At 38.9% G+C, this 18,056-nt stretch overlaps 1 protein-coding gene across 1 annotated transcript in view; it reads right to left on the reverse strand.

The window, feature by feature from the left end:
- ENPP2 (ectonucleotide pyrophosphatase/phosphodiesterase 2) overlaps nt 1-18,056 on the reverse strand; it is a 70,497-nt gene that overhangs the window by 8,368 nt on the left and 44,073 nt on the right. The window contains 10 exon segments of the mRNA XM_030553745.1: nt 1,493-1,570; nt 3,231-3,366; nt 3,897-4,033; nt 5,933-5,981; nt 6,280-6,452; nt 8,065-8,152; nt 8,304-8,391; nt 13,464-13,591; nt 14,389-14,420; nt 16,715-16,840. Coding sequence (XP_030409605.1) covers nt 1,493-1,570; nt 3,231-3,366; nt 3,897-4,033; nt 5,933-5,981; nt 6,280-6,452; nt 8,065-8,152; nt 8,304-8,391; nt 13,464-13,591; nt 14,389-14,420; nt 16,715-16,840 — 1,035 coding nt within the window.

Below are 18,056 nucleotides of genomic sequence, written 5' to 3' on the forward strand. Positions count from 1 at the left end.
AAAATAATAATACTGTGGCTCTTCTGGGTAATGTTGATCACTAATTTGGCTCGTGAACCACTGTGTCTGAGTATCACTGCTCTAGATGAAGCCTGCTAGATTTGTTGTGCTTTATTAATTCATTTTCTAATGAGTGATGAAGGAAATGCACAGTACCATTCAAAGGCTGGCATTGCAACAGACCATATACAGAAAGCTTGCTGTTCCTTCTCTAGCAGTAAAAAGGAATATTCTCATACACACTTTCAATGTCCTTGGCTCTTTGTAAGCACAAAGTCTCAGTGCTACTTTGATTAATTGAATAGCAAAACCTCTAATCTCTAAGGAAGGTCAAATCTAAAAGAGCATGAAAGGCACATTCCTTTCCGTGAGGTTTCCTCAGATATTAATCTAATTTCTGGAACTAGGTGGACTCTGCAATGACTTAGTTATATTGTAACATCTGCCAGAAGGGCAGTGTCTTCTGAAGGATGTAGATAGATTGTCCATTATGACTATCAATACTTTTCCTCCCTTAACCTATAATCATCTTCATTTATAAAAGATGGGACACACACAGAACTCCCAAATCTATTTAAAAAGTAAAAGAAAAGAACTAACCACAAGCATATGTAACTAACGCGCATTGTAATGTTTTTAACTGATGTCCTGCTCACTCAGACATCCTCCATTTTCTTCTATTATACATTTTAACATCCTCTGTACAGCACATGCATACTTCAAGTACTACAGAAATCATGACTACCATCAACCCCTCCACTGGCGAACTCTGTGAGATGTTGGAGTCCCCAACAACAAGTCATAATAAAAAAAAAAAGAAAGAATGACACCACAATATTAGCAATTGATGGTTGTTTGGTCCTATGATTATGTTCCTGGAAACAGCATTTTTATAAATCATGACTTCAGAGTGGGTAATCAGTAATGATTTTCCACTGTCTGATCAGGTAACTGTCATTCTGCCCTCTTTGCTCAAGCTCCTTAAGTATATCACCACTTGTTTCTACCCACAGGCTTGCTAACACCCTCCTTTGGTTTGAAAAGCATCCCAGAGTTTTGAGGTTTAGCCAAACCTCTCTGGTCTAGAATTTGGGTTGAAAATCTCACAAGAGCTACTTGTTGAGCCTCTTCCAAGGCTTTCTGCTTCCAGTCAAGCCAGAAATGCCACCAGAATAGCTCGATAGTTTGCTACTGCCCACCAAAACTAGGAAGCAAAGCGGCACACAAAGGACAAAAAAGTTAATGGGTTTCAGTTAGATTTAAGTCAGTTCACTTTTTGTTTAGATGCATTTAGCTTCATCTGTGATAAATCCATTTGGTCCACCTGTATTCCTATACATGTATTCAGAGAGGCCAGCTGAAAGTTATCCAATAAACCTCTAAATCAGTTCATTCCATTGTTCAGCAGCCGCATAATTTTTGAAAGATATCTGTTCCAGTTAGCTAAGTGGTGCATGGAATCAGATGTAACCCACAAGAGTATCATACTTACTTTTGAAGGCAGGATACATTGGAATGATATTTGTTATTAGAAAGGCATCATATTTAGCTTCTGCAGAGGAACTTAGTTCTGAAAGTCATAGAACAAGATGTGTTAACATGAAAGTTCCTAGTAGAAATTTCAGAGACTCAAGAAAAGTAAATTAAACAATTGCAAGCAGTAATCAAAAGAAAGATGATCTTCTAAATGAGACTCTGGATTAAACTAAAACACAATTTCTTGTTACTTTACATGACAGATGGACTGAGAACAGAGAGGTTTTGTCCTTGTTTCAATCTTCCACCAGCTAAATTTGTTTCTATTTTTGTACATTTCCAGGAGGTGTGATAGTTGTGTTGTATTGTTTTGAAATTTTTTTTTTTAAAAGGCTCACACTTCCAAGGCAGAATAGAGCCTGTTCAGAAAAAAACATCAAGAAGTGATCCATCTCTCTACTGCCTTTAGTTCTGTAACATACATACGCCTTTTAAAAACCATTTCAACCCTTCCTTTAATAAGTCAGAGGAGAAGAAGTCATTCCCCAAGTCTGCAACCATCTGCTCTGACATTCATTCTGACTGGCATATCCAGCCATTCCCCAAGGACTGAAGAAGTGATAAGCAAGTCAACCAATAGAGCCTAAGATAATAATTTGTACAACATGCATGAAAAATTCTTGCTCTCCCTTTACACATAGACAGAAATCTATTGACATTAAGTTTTCAGACTAAATTTTGGTTGTGACATGTACTAATAGTTTATTAAAACTTATGACAAATACATTCAGACAGTAGCTGTATTTTTCTAGGATTTTGAATTGAAGACTCCTGGCCAGATGCTCAGCTGGTGTACATTGACTTAAGGAGGAGTAATGCCAAATTTTGCCAGCTGAGGCTCTCTCCCTTCATCATTATTGCATACATAAATACCAGATATCCAACTATTCAACCAGTTTTTTATGGCACAAAATGTCTCTTTTGTGATCATCTTATTTCATATCCATGGATTTTAAGTTCAGAAGGATCACTGATCTATGGCCCGGGTTAAGCATAAGGTCAGCTTATAGAATTCCAGCCTGTAATTTCTACATCAAGCTCAGTTTCTAAGAAATGCTGTAACTCACATAAAAGAAAGACATCCAAACTTGACTTGAGTATTGCGAGAGATGGAAATATCTGCCATATTGGTAAGCTATTCTAATGGTTAATTATGCTAATTGTTAAATATTTATATTTTATTTCCAGTTTTGAATTTGTCAAGTTTCAAATTTAACTTTCAACCACTGAGGTCTTGTTTTGTCTTTGACTGCTGTACAAAAAAGTCCTCCTCCATTTCCAGACATCTTTCCATGTAAGTACTTCTGCACTGATCATTCTTTTTGATAATAAACAGATTGACTGACTAGATGAATGCATATTTGAGTTACTGAACTTTTCAGAAGCAGAGACACACCTGAAATACATACAGTAGTCAAAATCATGTGCAATTAAAACAGAGTTACATTTAGCTGATAACAGTTCTATTGGGTTACTGCGGTCTCTCCACAAGAAAAAAAAACAGTAATACTGAGGCTATCAAATCTCTTCTTGACACTTAAAAACCTTCAACCCTTACAGACCTTGTGCCTTGTTTTTCCTAGTAAAAAATTTCCCTAACAGATGAGAGGAAGCTCAAAAATCTCTAGGGAACCAAAAGTCGCTGCATATAGAATGTCTCCTTTATATTCTACAGACATCCTATTTAAACTTACGAGGAGGAAAAAGGAATCCATAAGTCATTTGTTTATCTGCTCTGTAGGCTGAACAGCTCTGACTGTTTCCTGGAGAAATGCGCAGATCAGGCCTCACACAGTTAGACAGATGCTCAGGGACACCAGATACCTCTGCCTGCATTGAAAGGCATACATGGAATCAACTGTAAATATCATTCCAGGAAAAGAAGTCAAGAACAAGAGTGTGTGACTTGTTTAGGCCTAACATCACTAAAGAATGTTATGTGAAGCATAATGATTTCAAATAAATCAACAGGTAAGATGAAGGATCCTCTATAATATAAAATATATCCATCAACCTTTATAGTAAAAACGTGTTCCTTGAGACAGAGAGTCTACTTCAGCAATTTAGTAGTAGGAATTACCACTGGAAACAACTTGATAAACTAGCTGATTAAACTAGACATTCTGTTGCAGAAAAACAAATCCTGGGTTAAGTGTTTAAAAAACAACCACCACCACCACAGCAGCAGCATATGGTCCTTAAAATTCCACTTTTCATGGAGAGTGGAAGTGCTCTTTATAATGGAAATCTACGTTATTCCAAGCAGGAAATTCCCTAAAGGAAAGGAAATTTTAAGACTCCAGAAATACAGGTAGCAGTGATCTTGTATGTCATTTTTCGAAAGCAAAGATAAATCTGACCTGTTTTGAAATAGTGTACGATGTCCAAAGAGGCATCAGGAATGTTTCACTGTAACCACTTTCAAAGTCTTGGTGGTGTAAAATATTGTACTTGGTACGATAAAGCACCGCAGGACGTCCATACAGGAGGTGTTTCTCTAGAAATTGGAGGAAGTTACATTAAATTATATGGAATATCAAAGAAGAAAAAACCCAACCAGAATCAATGTGTCCAACACATGTCCATTTAAAAGGCAAATCCCCTGTGTAGCACCTAGTCTAAATAACTGAGATGACTGCTACAGAAATACTGTAGCTTAGACTTAAAAGGTTAAAAAGGAGAGAAATTCTTCCCATCCCATCCATCTCCCAAACACAGAATGGCAGTGGAACTACTCAGATTCCAAATAGCCATGGGGGAGGGTGACCAGATAGCAAGTGTGAAAAATCGGGACAGGGGGTGTGGAGGTAATAGGAGCCCATATTAAAAAAAAAAAAGGAAAAAAAAAAAAAAGCACCAAATATCAGGACTGTCTCTATAAAAAATCAGGACACCTTGTGACCCTAGCCTTGGGCTGGGTGGCTCAGCAGAGGAACTACCAGACCTGCAGCTCCATTCTGGTTTGCTCACATGCAAGTAGCCCCCAAGACGCTGGGCTCGCCTGCCTACAGAACCATGCCTCCTCCAGACAGCAATGGTGAAACTTGACAAAAATGTCAATTTCAGCCAGCAGCTATGAGTCCAGGGAGCCTATTCCTTTTTGGAAACAGCCTGCCTCAGTGTTTCGGAGGAGGGAGACGGATTTGCAGTTTGAGATAAAATTACAAAAATCTTGGTTTTATTCGGATTTAGAATAAAACCAAATTAAGAAAGGTCAACATGTCCCGCAAACCAGAAATCCTTCATTTTGGCCAGCTCTAGTTCAGAATAAGTATGATTCAAGTGTTCCATATTGGATTAACAAACAGACAACTTAAATATGATGATTGAAATTGACATAAGTGCTACAGTAGCCAATTTCTGAAGACATGTACAAGAACAAATGTATTCATAGTATACTAAGAAAAAACTGATAAAATGTTGAAAAAAAAGTTATAACCAAAGCAAGATCAAGGTTTCAGGATGCCTGCAAGTACAGTGGTACTTGTTTGCTGTTACCATTCCTTGGTACAGAATGAAATATTCCTTCACTAATTAGCAGAAACTGGTTTAAGACAAGTTGTAGTAGCATGCCTCCCATGCACCACTGTTAGATTCCATAGTGAAAAGAAAAATTTAATTCTGTTTTTGATGTGGACATTAGTTTAGTGACAGGCATAACAGCAGAATTACAGGTAGTTAAAAATGCCATACCTAAATTTCATCTGGTGCTTTATGATGATAACCTATAGAAAAGCAATTAAACTTGCAGAAGCAGGGAATAATTTTACATGTAAAGAATGACCTGCACAATTGTTTGTATTACTAGAATTAAGGAAAGGGAAAGATTTATGAAAGCTATACCAAAAAAAAAAAAATTGACTGCAAATGCCTGACTGGAGGTAGCTCAGGATCCAATTGCAAAAAACCACAAGATTTGCTAAAGCAGCAGGGAAAAGTTTACAAAACTTGGTCCAGCTCAAGCTAACACACACATGGCTAATGGAATTTTAGCAAGATTCTAGAAGGAAACTGGACATTTATATTGATAAGAATATTCAGAGCTATTCTAGTTAATGCTAAAACATTTGGCAAGGAATACAAAACAATATGCTTCACCATTTTGAGCCCATCTCTATTAAGGATTAGGATACAATTATCCTACATCTGTCTAACATGCAGTTTCTTGCATCTTCTTCTGACCACTGTCAGAAACAGGATGCTGGGCTAATGAACTTTAGGTCTGATTTAGTAACTGTCAGACTACGCTTCTAAAATCTACACAGAGACAGTACAAGTGTATGAGTTTACTGTATTTTATAAATTCCCATTAGTTTGAATGTTGGTTGATTTTAAATGTAGTAAACCACCACTGAAAATGAAGAAAATAAATGTTTATTAACCACCATGTCCTTACCTTCTGTTCCTTTGACATGAAAGCGCTTATTGAGTTCATCCAACTTGTTCTTTATAAAAAAGAGTAAAAAAGATTAGCAGCTGAACCATAAGAGCATTCTCTGACATCTCATGTTTACTATTTATTTAGCAAAGTAATACTGGCACTGTAACACCCTTATTGTGAAGGACACATTACACTAAATATTCCAAAGGGTATGATAGACTCTTAACGGCATGAAGGGTCAAACGGATACTTAAACGTTAGCGCGTCCTTCTCTTAAAGTGAGAACATGCAATATCCCCCTAACCTGGAGTACTAGACAGTTATCCTTAATGACACCAGTTTGAATAAATCCATGAGTCTACCTTGTCATCACATGTACAGCCCAAATCAAATTCAGATGCAGAAAATGCAGCGACAGGATAGAGCGGCCTTGCGACTTCATCTGGCATGGTCGGTTTAAACGCATTGTTCCTCAGCAAGTGATTTAAACTTCCATGAGTTCCATTATTAGGAGCGGGCTTTAATCCAAGCAGATCTGACAAGACATCAAAGACAGAAGCAGGGTTCTAAAAAACTGTAATGGTCCTACGTCGTATACATCAGTACACAGTGCCCATTTCCTAGATGGCTAGAAACAAGACACCAGCTACTTTATACCCATCAAGTAGAGAGAGTTACTTTTAATTTAACCAAAGAACTGTGCTAAGCCTTTGTCCACATCAGAGAAACCTGTTTTGCAATTAGACAGTGTTGGAAATTCCCATGATAGGAACAATAAGATTTAGTATTATAGCTAGGTGGAGAAACTATTACTACTGAACGTTTTTATTACCGTAACTCCTAGGGCACGTTTATATGGGGGGTTGAGAGGGGCAGGGAAAACACCCGCAGCAGCAAGTCTCAGAGCCCAGGTCAACTGACTCAGGCACGTGGGGACCACACTAAGGGGCTAAGAACACTCACCCATGGAGGTGGGAGGGGTCAGAGCCCAAGGGAGGGAAAAATCTACAGTGCTATATTTAGCCCCATCAGGCCAGCCCTGCAAGCCCAAGTCAGTTGATCAGATGTGCTGCCATGGGGTGGGGGTATTGGGGGTTGCAGAGTAGATGTACCCCTAGAGTCTCCAATGAGGATCAATGCCTTAGAGGGCAAACCTGCAGCATGCTTGGTTAAAGCCAACAGTGCTATCAGTCTTAAAAAAATACTAAAAGTCAAACTGATATACAGCATTTAACGTCCCCACTAAAACATATTCTTTGGAATCTTTCATCCAGGATTTCTTGGTACTGTACAAACATTAAATAAGCCACCTAACACCACTGACAGACAGGAAAGTTCAATATTGCACACATTTGGAGAAGAGTGAACAGACACCATGAGCTGTTATTGTGATTTGCACAAAAGGCACATCATGTTAATGACGATAGTTCTGTTCCAGTGTGATCTCTCGACTGGTTCATATCTGAAAGGAAACGTGATCTACTGGTTAAAGCAGGAGACAAAGTAAAAAATGATCTTGGTTCTATTTCCAACTGTGCTATTGACTTCTGAGACCTCAAGACCAATTAGCTTCCTCATCTATAAATGGGAATAATTATTAAACACAGAGATGTGTTTCACGTTTATAAATTAATATCTGCAGCTTCTTTTGAAATCCTCAGGTGGACAGTTTAACTGAAAAAGGAAATGTACATTAAAGATAGGATCATAAAATTTATATTCATGCACTGCCATATCTAGCCTCTCTACTTCATTGCTGCAGTAAGAGTTCCAAAAACAACCACCACCAACAAGAGGCACAGTAGTGGCAAAATAACGCTTGTGCTGCCACGCATGAGATGCGGGGGCAGAAGCTCTCTCTGGACACAAGTCTAGCTCCCAGGGCTAATGGAGAATGGACATACTAGATTGTAGCCCTCTGTATTTGATATCTGAGGAACTGCCAGCAGAAACAAAATGTGAATGCACTCCAATTGTTGGAGCAGAACAAACACAGGCCTCTGTGCATTCTGTCCTTCCATCCAAAGGGCAAGTGACAGTGCAATGCTGGGGAGAAGGCAGTAGCCCAGAACAGAAGCATAAGTTGTGCCTAAACCAACCTCTGAAAGCTTTGTTGGCAAAAGTAGTTTAGAAATGGAATAGCTTACCACACATAACGTTGTAAAGTTCAATATTTTCAAATGGAGGTACTTTGGCCTTGTGCTTGAATGTGGGACCATAGCCTACAAAGACAGTCTTCAAAGAAGAGAGAAACATGGTAAAAGTAGTTGGGTTTTTTTTGTTTGTTTGTTTTAAGAGAGTTAAAGCAAATTCCAAGACTTCAAGTTTCTCCCTCCAACACACAAACCCAATTACCCTCGCAAAAAGGTTAGTTTGCTGCTTATACCTGCATACTATTGATCTTGTTGTCATATCCATGATCGCCATGGAAGAAGCATTTTCCTGATAGTTTCTTATAAACATCCATGGATTTCCTACATTGAAATGTAAAATCATAAAAATTATTGCTGACCTGACAATGTAGTTTCAGAAGATTAAAATTTAGGCTGCAATTTTCAAAAGGAGTTGAAGGGAAGTAGAGCCTAACTCCCTTTGAATGTCATGGGGATTTGGGCACCTAAACTTCTACAGTTCCTTTGAAATTCCAGCCTTAAACACACAAAAACAGTGAAGTCATCTCTCAATTATACAGAAACTTTGCCCTAAACTATCCCAGAGCATTTCACAAACTACAGTTATCCCCAACACCGGAGTGGATGCACCAGCAGGACACACTACTTGGGACAAGAAGTGAATACCATACCCAAATGAAACTCTAGGGGGAAGTTAGGTAGGAAGTTCTCCAAAGAGAGGACAAAAGGGGTTATAATTTTGAAATGTATTAAAATGTTAAATGGGAGTTAATTTCTCTTTCCCAATGATGCTCCCTCAGCATTAAATATATTCCACCAAGGAAGCGATGGATTGGGACAAGCACATGGGTCCTCCCATTACTCTCAAAAGTCTTAAAACTGACTTTTGCTCACTATTTTAATAGGTGTATTGTGACATCAGTTCTTAACAGAAATCCTCATTGACAACTAAGAGTGTTTCTGCTTAAATGGATGGTGCAATATAACTTAATACTATGCCATTATTAAGAGAATGAAAAACTTTAGACATCACCTGCCTGGGATATACTTGAAAAGAAACCAATGCATATGGAATAACCAACATCAGCTATTGTTAGCCTTGGATAACTTGCCATTCCCAGGTAGAAGCCCTTCCCCACTGGGGACACCTACAGATTGAAGCTGTTTAGGATCATGTTGCCCTAAATCAGTAGCATTCTAACAGATGCTTCTCAGAAAGTCAGAAAGCACCTTTTTAATAAATTACAATGCTATTGAGTCCTTTTCACCTGCTTACTCTTTCACTTTGTGGTAGGCAAAGAAGAAACAGACCTGGAGAGAAAATGGGAGAAACTCAGAAGGAAAAGAAACATATGAAGAAAGTAAGTGATAATCATAGAAATAATGACTAGCTTTGTTACACACTAAGATTTATGAGCAGTATCACAGGGGCTGCCATCCTAAAAGTCAGTTTGTACACCCGTTAGATGATGTTCTCTCAGAGATTTGGCTTTTGTCTTCAAAACTGGAAGTGAAGTAATCAGACCTGTAACTATTACAGAAATAGTCTTTTCCTGGCTATAAACATGAATTACAGTTACATTAACAGAAGAGAAGGGTGCACACATTAAAAGGTAGCAGTAGCAAATAATGCAGCCAAAAGAAGTTTGAACTGAGATGAAAAGTGAAAAAATCTTGAGTAAAATATTCCTATTATCTCTCTTCCTCATCTCATATGTAGAGCTGTTTGGGAATCTTCTATTTTTATTTATTTATTTATTTTTGGTCTGGTGGAGTGGTGGTGGTCAGAAAATGATGATTGGTCTAAACCAGTGGTTCCCAAACTTTAACAGCCTGTGAACCCCTTTCATTAAAATGTTGAGTCTCTCAAACCCCCTCCTAAAAATGAATATTTCCAGGGATTTTCTCCTTTACCTGAGTATAAATTAGAAAAGCAGTGCTCTTGGAAATATAAAATTTGTTCTTATGACAAGCTTATTACACATTTATTACACTGGTCTACAATTTTTGAGAGGTCGTCTGCTTCAGAGATAAAATGGGATATTTATTATGTATTTTGATGTGCTGAATTCAGATATGACAATTAAAACAACTGATTGGCTACTGTTTCTAAGATATTTAAGTTTTTACATTTTATGTCTATGTATATTATGTAGATAGTAGAGTTTTAATCATAAATTGTAAACCTAGGTCTTTTCATGTGTTTATGGTTGCTTTACATGATAATATTTCACCTGTCCTGTTTATGTAACATTTTAAAAATCAGCAAAAGGGTTATATAAATAAAATTTATTATGAAACAAAAGGCAAAAAACTATTATGTACATAGTTTAGTCCTATTCAGTGTCTACTCGGCGCTTCTTGGCTTGTCTCTTGTATTCATTAAATGGAGCATCTCTTGTCACTGTCCAGCAATAGTCTGCAAGCATTGATGGGCTTCATTTGCCCTGATAGCCTGCCAGGAGATTCCACTGCTGTAGTCTAGAGCCCAACAGCTCTGCCTTACTCTTGGGTAGTTCCAAATCCCTGACAAGGTCATTCAGTTCACCTTGTGTTAGGAGGTGTGGTTCAGAGGAGGAGGATGGGAGAAAAAGTGGGTCCTGTGACATTGATGGTTCAGGACCAGAAGTTTCATCCTCTTCCTCGTCTGACTCAAGTGAGAATGATTCTGGTGCATCAGGAACCGGCGGCCCTTCTCCGTGGGGTACTGGGCGTATAGCTGATGGAATGTTTGGATAATGCACAGTCCACTTTTTCTTCTTTGACACACCTTTCCCAACTGGAGGCACCATGCAGAAGTAACAATTGCTGGTATGATCTGTTTGTTGGCTCTCTCCAAATCATTGGCACTGTAAAAAGGCAAAGATTTCCTTTTCCTGTTCAACCACTGGCCAAGATTTGTTGCACAAGTGTTGCAGCACATGTGTGAGGCTCATCTCTTGTCCTGATCTCCAATTTTGCAGCCAAAAGAAAGGTGATAGGCTCTCTTAACCATAGTGGTTATACTCCACTATTGTGATGCAAAAGTCACTTCACCACAAACATAGCAGAAGTTATCTGCAGTGTTCACACAAGTACGAGGCATCTCTGCTCACTTTGGCTAAACATAAATGTGTCCCTTTGCAAAATCAAACACTGACAAATAAGAGCACCACACTGTATGATTTCTAGAGCTGATATAGGGCAATTTGTTCAGCAGAGTGATGTAAGCTTCGTTAGGGTTGCATCATCCATGACTTCTAGGAATAACATGACGCAATACATATCATGTATGACGCAATACCAGCTTCAGATTGCATCATTCATTGTTTTGCCTAAAAAGCAAGTACTGTCCAAACCCAGTCATAGATTTATTCATCGATCCACTCAAAGATGTATTTTAGTCATTTCTGGTTTAAATGGAGATCCCTTCCCTTTATAGCTCACTTATCCTCCGCCATTCCCAAGTCAAGGGTCGTATATACTGACCCAATAGCATATCTTGAAAAGTAGAGCCAATCAACAATTTTAAGCATCATTTTTGTTCTCAGTAACCCAGAATTAGTAAAGTTGGACTACATTTATTTCAGAAGCATTTTGGCTGTAGAGCAGTGTTATTTACCATTACAGTATTTTTATTACATTACGAAGACGGCAACACTCTTCCAAGATCTCACTTTCGTAGCTTGTATCACTTTGAATAAGCCTGTTATAAGACAAGGCTCCTATGTTTCATCAAGAAGCATCAGATGTGAAACAGCATGAAGGTATTTAAGAAGCCAACTCAGTGTTCAGATCGTGAGCAGTCCAGGCAAACACCACATGTTACAACAAAACTTAAACTTGTTCTTCATAATAATTTAAAAAATAATACTAGCTGCCTATTTAATTTAAAAAACAGCAAAAAATATCCACCTCCCTTTCCTATAAGGAGTCTTGCAGTTTAGACCTCCTCTGTGTGATAGATATGCTTGCTTTGATCTGCTTAGCTCTTGGAAGTCCAGGCGCTGTGGGCTGCTGGCTCCCTGTGGCCCTGGGGTCCCTATGGACAGCTCTGTCGGCCATTAGGAATTTTTCTCCTGAGAACCCCAGTTTGGGAAACATTGGTCTCAAGACTGGTGCTAGGGGTTTTAGCGCCCAAGGTGCACGGCAATTTTGCCGCCCCGTGCCCTGGTCCCGCGGCTCCAGTGGAGCTGCCGCAGTCGTGCCTGCGGAGGGTCCACTGGTCCACGGCTCCGGTGGAGCTGCCGCAGTCGTGCCTGCGGGAGGTCCACCGAAGCCGCAGGAGCAGCTGACCTCCCGCAGGCACCACTGTGGCAGCTCCACCAGAGCCGCGGAGCGGTGGACCCTCCACAGGCACGACTGCGGCAGCTCCACCGGAGCCATCTGCCGCCCCCTCTGGCAAAATGCCGCCCACCAATAATCCTGGCACCCTAGGCGATTGCCTAGGCTGCCTAAATGGAAGCGCTGGCCCAAAAAAGATTTGGGAACATACCAGGTTTTGACAAAAAGCTTTTGTTAGGAAAGGTTTCACAGGTCAAAACCAGACAGACACATTGACCCCAGAATAGCCAAGAGCCTAGTAGTTATGGCACTCAACTGGGAGTTAAAGACCCAGGTTCAAGTCCCTAGTCTGAATCATGAAAAACCTGGAAAGGAGGCCATGGATTCATCCTGATGTGGAACAGGAAAAATAGAAAAAAGGAAAAATTCTATACTTCAAGTTTTGCAGAACAGGAAAACTGCCTCCTGTCTAGCCCTACATATATCAATAAAAATTGTTAAAATGGTAAATTTGAGAACCATCATCAGAAATTGTAGAAAGAAGACTTGTCATCTTGCCTACCGGAATTACATCCACTCTGAAAAGGCAACTGGGATTTCCCATTCACTGCTTTAGTAGAAAGATCTTTGCATAAATACAGGAAGATTAGCACAAGAGTCAAAGACACTTATTAGACAGGCAAGGTGGGTATCCTGGGACCGACACAGCTACAACATATTGCATGCAAAGACACTTATGACACACTGTTAGACTGGCAGCAACATTTTCAAACAAGAACTACCAATTCTTAAAGTCCATCACAAGAGATGCCAAGAACATAAATCTCTTCTGTTCTCTACCAAAAAAATACAGTGACTCAGCTTTATGAATAAAGGACTAGCTGTACTTGATTTAATATATCGTTTTATCAACAGGTCAAAGAAGATATTTTAAACACAAAAGGATGTTGACAGTAGAAAAGATGCCTCCTTTTCTATTGTCTTTAAAAGCAAAGTAATGATATAAACTGCCTGCCTCTCTAAATAGGATTATTTTTTTGCCTGGCTAATTGCTAAATAGCTTAAGAATATTCAAAAGTACTAGTAACTAAGCTAGAGAAGGCAGAAGAGACCAAAAAGGAAAACACACATACAAAGACACCACAGTTTACCTTGCCACATGCCATCTTCTGTCCACCAGTAAGTGAATATCCTCAATTCTTCTGTTGTAAGCATAGTGCAAACGCTTGGGAAGGTGCTGTTTCAAATAAGGTTTAAAGTGCTGGTCTGGCTTTCTACACTGAAAGACAATTATAAGAAGCTATATTGTTTCAAGTCATCATCACTAGTGTGGCTTCAACCACACAATCTGTTTGATTTCAGAGTTCAAAGGTTACATATAGTAGACATATATCCCAGATCTTACAAATATGATCCTTTAGATTGTTGTGCAACAGTGCACTATTTATACAATGCTTCCCTAAGGACAGGGGAGTTTTGAATTATGTTCTATGCACATCTGACACCTTTGTTCTCGCCACAGTGTTTTTGCAAAACTTCCCCACATTTTCCTCAGTGATATGCAAAATGGTTCATATCTGACCAAAGCTTAATTTCAGAAGACTCCCTGAATACTGAATGATAGCCTTTCCAAAAATGTATTTAAAGCAGTTTGGCCTCTACATTAGATAAATCAGTATATATTTAATGGGAATTTCATAAAAACAAGGTTAAGGTTGAGGGATATCAAATGGATTTTTACTGCATCTTCCAAGTACTACTAAAATGTTTACTCATAAAAAGGTTACTTTCCATTTCTGAAGGAAGGAATAAATCAGCTCAGTTCAGGGACTCAAGACCATCAGGGACATTCTGGCTGTGTACTACCCAAAAGGGTTATAAAAGCTACTACAGCAGCAAACAGTGGAACTCATGACAAACTTTAATCCCTACTCATGAAGGGCCCTATTTATCTATCTGCAGCCTAATGGTGGTTTTCTGACTAAAGAGTGAGCAGGGAATGCTGAATAAATCCCCAAATTAACATGTGAAATGAACAATATGTAGACAGATAATATGCCAGTGCTAAATACTTACTGTGAGGTTGGCAACAATTACTTTAGGGTCATCTGTTAAAAGAGACAGACATAAAACAAACAGTCATTTGTTTATTGGAGTTACAAGGCAAGCACTCTCTTTTCAGGAACCCAGGCTCCTTTTAAAAGCTATCCTATCTTAGCAAAATGTATTAGTTGATGTGCAATAACACACCTTTAATGTGCCTTTCCTTAATTACCCAAAATTTTTATAGCAACATTGATCAGTGTTTTATACTTTGGACCTGAAACTAAATAGTCATAGAAATAAAAATTTTAAACTTATGTCTTGAAAATCATCTATCTAATCTAACAAAGTAAGCAGTCATATCTGAGAATTTGCAAAAGCTTTCTGTAAGAGTGTTTAAGTGCAAGAATAAGCATCTTTATAAGCAATAATTAATAAGAAAGCTGTGGTTCTTTTGGCTGCTTTAACATTACACACAGCTGAATAAGTCACTAAATGAAATAACTGAAAAAAGATTCTGGGCAAGCCTTGGGACTTTACTCTATGTAAGCTGTACTACCACTTGGACAACCCACATTAAATTCTCAGTCTCACTGCTTCCAGGGCCAGCAAACAGCATTTCTCAGGCCCTGGAGGAAAAAACAGAGTTGGAAGAAAATGAAGAACCTTTTCTCTCAACCATAATATTTTGGCTGCTTAAGACATGATATTGATTGGCTTTGAAAGGAGTCACGTTCAGTCTCAGGTACAATTCACAGGCACATCTATTTCAAAGATGCGAGAATGAAGGTAGTATTAAGGCATGAAATAGTGGAAGAGGGAGAAAGTAGTTAGGTAATCTGCCATTTAAAGTTTTGTTCCATTTCCTGGGAAAGTGCCTATCTATTTTGTGTTTGAATTGTTCATTTATAAGCAATTACAAACATTCAGGAAGAAGAGGATAGAAAGAGACCCATAGAGGAGATGAATGCATTCAGAGGGAGGGATAGCTCAGTGGTTTGAGCATTGGCCTGCTAAACCCAGGCTTGTGAGTTCAATCCTTGAGGGGCCAATCAGAGATCTGGGGCAAAAAAAGTACTTGGTTCTGCTAGTGAAGGCAGGGGGCTGGACTTGATGACTGTCCCTTCCAGTTCTAGGAGATAAGTATCTCTCCAATTATTATTTTATTATTTAAGTGAGGGTGAAAAACAACAAAACAAGACAAGACATAGAGGCATTGTGCCAGGGATTAGCAAGGACAATCAATCTTCTCTTTGGAAGTTCTCACCATGCCCCAATCAAAGGAAAATAACTTGCTCAACATCAGGAAAATTGAAAGAATGATTTTCCTCATGCTATTTCACTTCTCTTTGCATAACAGTAAAATATGGTGCATCTAATTATCTGTAGAACTTTAACATGGTAGTGCCTGATCCCACTTCTAGTGAAAACTGCAGCAAAATTCACTGGAGTCAAAAAAGGGACAAAAAGTTCTCAGTGGAAGATACACAAAAATATTCACTCATATAGGAGATAATAGGCATGGGAAGACATTTAAAAAAATTGTAACTGGAAGTTTATTAATAGTTTAGGTAGAATCTGCAAAGAAAGAATTTAGTCTTTATGGTAGTCCACCAAAATCACAACACTGTTTATTTTTGAGTGTACTGTAAAATACTTGCATCTTATGACATGAAAAAATTAATGTTTATGCTCTAAAAAGCTTAAGATACACATCAGTGAAACACTGGTATTTGAAAACAGATCTTTACCCATGTCCCTTAAACAAACATCAGAATACATTGTTCATAGTTAAACCTTTAATCAAGGTACTGATTTTAACACATACCCATTGGCTCTGATGTACTTTTGGATTTTGTAATCTTGAAATATCTCAATCTGGTCTTTGCACAACCAGATATCTTCAAGAAAATTATCCCCAGAATGTTTCAAATGGTCTCATAATTTAGCACTCCAAGCAACTTAAAAGCATGCTGCAAATAACCCAGCTTTTTCATATACTATCACCGAGCCCCATCTGCTCAAATTCACGTTTCAGTTTTCTCTTACTCACATTCTGCCTTAGCTGTGCATGGCTGCCAAATATCTAACACTGTTTTTTGGCCACAAGAATTGGAAAACTAATGGATTCATAATTAAAACTACCGCTTGACCAGTCAATAGGCCCTAGTCAATAGACTATATTTAATAATAATTAAAAAATTCTCACTTAGCATCCAATTCTTCAAGGTGATGAACCCCTTCAAGTCTCACGATCATTGATAATGGGACAGCTTGTCTGCATATGTGCTACTCTACCTTAGTTAGAGTTGCAGAATCTTGGCCTCAGTATAGTACGATACTTGTATAATCAACTTACATTTCAGATTATTATTAGATCGAGGGCGAATGCGTCCTAAAGACCCAGGCACCAATACGATATCTTCTACATTAGTCAGATAGTTACTCAAAAATTCAGTTCTTTCACAAGTGGTGTCCTCCATTCCTGTGGAAGGGAAATAAACCTCCTTTAATAGAGAATTATATCATGAAACAAGCTTATTTCTAAAATACAGGCATCGCTGGCTTCAGAGATACCACTCGAAAACAAATATTTCTTCTTTATATACTCATTCTGTTCCTCTCTTCCTAGCAGGTAACCTAACCTCAAGCTTATGGAAAGACTACACTGTCATGAATTAGTCATCAAGAGTGGTCACTGGAACTATTCCACCTGCCAAGGAGCTGTCAGACACATGGACATCTTTGTTTGTTTTCAGCTTTCACCAGCATCAAGCTCTTTTAGTTAGTCTTCTTGATGGAAGCACTGATAATCACCAACATTAGACATTGTTTAAGAACCAAATTGTGGCTGGTGCTTGTACCTATGTGCACAACAGAAATGCCAGTCACTACCCTCCAGGGAGTGTACACTTGTTATACATCCAGTTTTAACTCTCAGAAGAACTAAGGTCAGCTCCTAGTTTCAAAGTTATTTTTAAAATACAACTTAAAGAGAGGAGACACAAACACACAAAGGTATTGTATCTTGGTGGTGTATTCTAAACCATCTGTAGGTACAGCGAACAGAGTTGTTTTGTGTCTCAAATCTAATTGTTAGTAAGTAAAGCTCAAAAGCTTCTAGACAAGGAATGACTATGTTTGGAAAATAAACTCTCCCCAGAACCTCAGCAGTCATCCCCTCCACATCAGGGAGGGGACATAACTGGTAGAGCAATGGTCCCCAACCTTTTCGTGGCCAGTAGCGCATTCATGTTTTCAGAAGAGTGTGGCAGACACCAACAATTACTCACAGGGCCAGCTCCAGGCACCAGTGGAGCAAGCACGTGCCTGGGGCAGCACGTGCTGCGGGGCAGCATTCCGTCCGTTCTGTAGAGTCGGGGCTTTTTTTTTGTTTTTTGGTGGCAGTTCTGGGCAGTGCAGAGAGAAGCCGGGAGCACAGAGAACACTGGCTCCTGCAGCCCCAGAGTACTCTGTCCCCAGCATTTCTGGTCATTCTGCCCATTTTTGCCACTTATTCTCTCCCCAATCCAAACTCTCTCTTGGGGACATTTCTCCTTCCTCCATAACCCTTCAAAGCTGGGCCCAGTCTCTCATAACTACTCCAACTTTGTTCCTCTGTATCTGACCAGCTGTCCTCCTAATTGCCATGGAAACTTATTGTTCCAAAATTATTCTCCTACTGTCATTAAAAAGGGGAT

Source organism: Gopherus evgoodei, chromosome 2 (assembly GCF_007399415.2).
Source record: "Gopherus evgoodei ecotype Sinaloan lineage chromosome 2, rGopEvg1_v1.p, whole genome shotgun sequence".
NCBI classification, from domain to species: domain Eukaryota; kingdom Metazoa; phylum Chordata; order Testudines; family Testudinidae; genus Gopherus; species Gopherus evgoodei.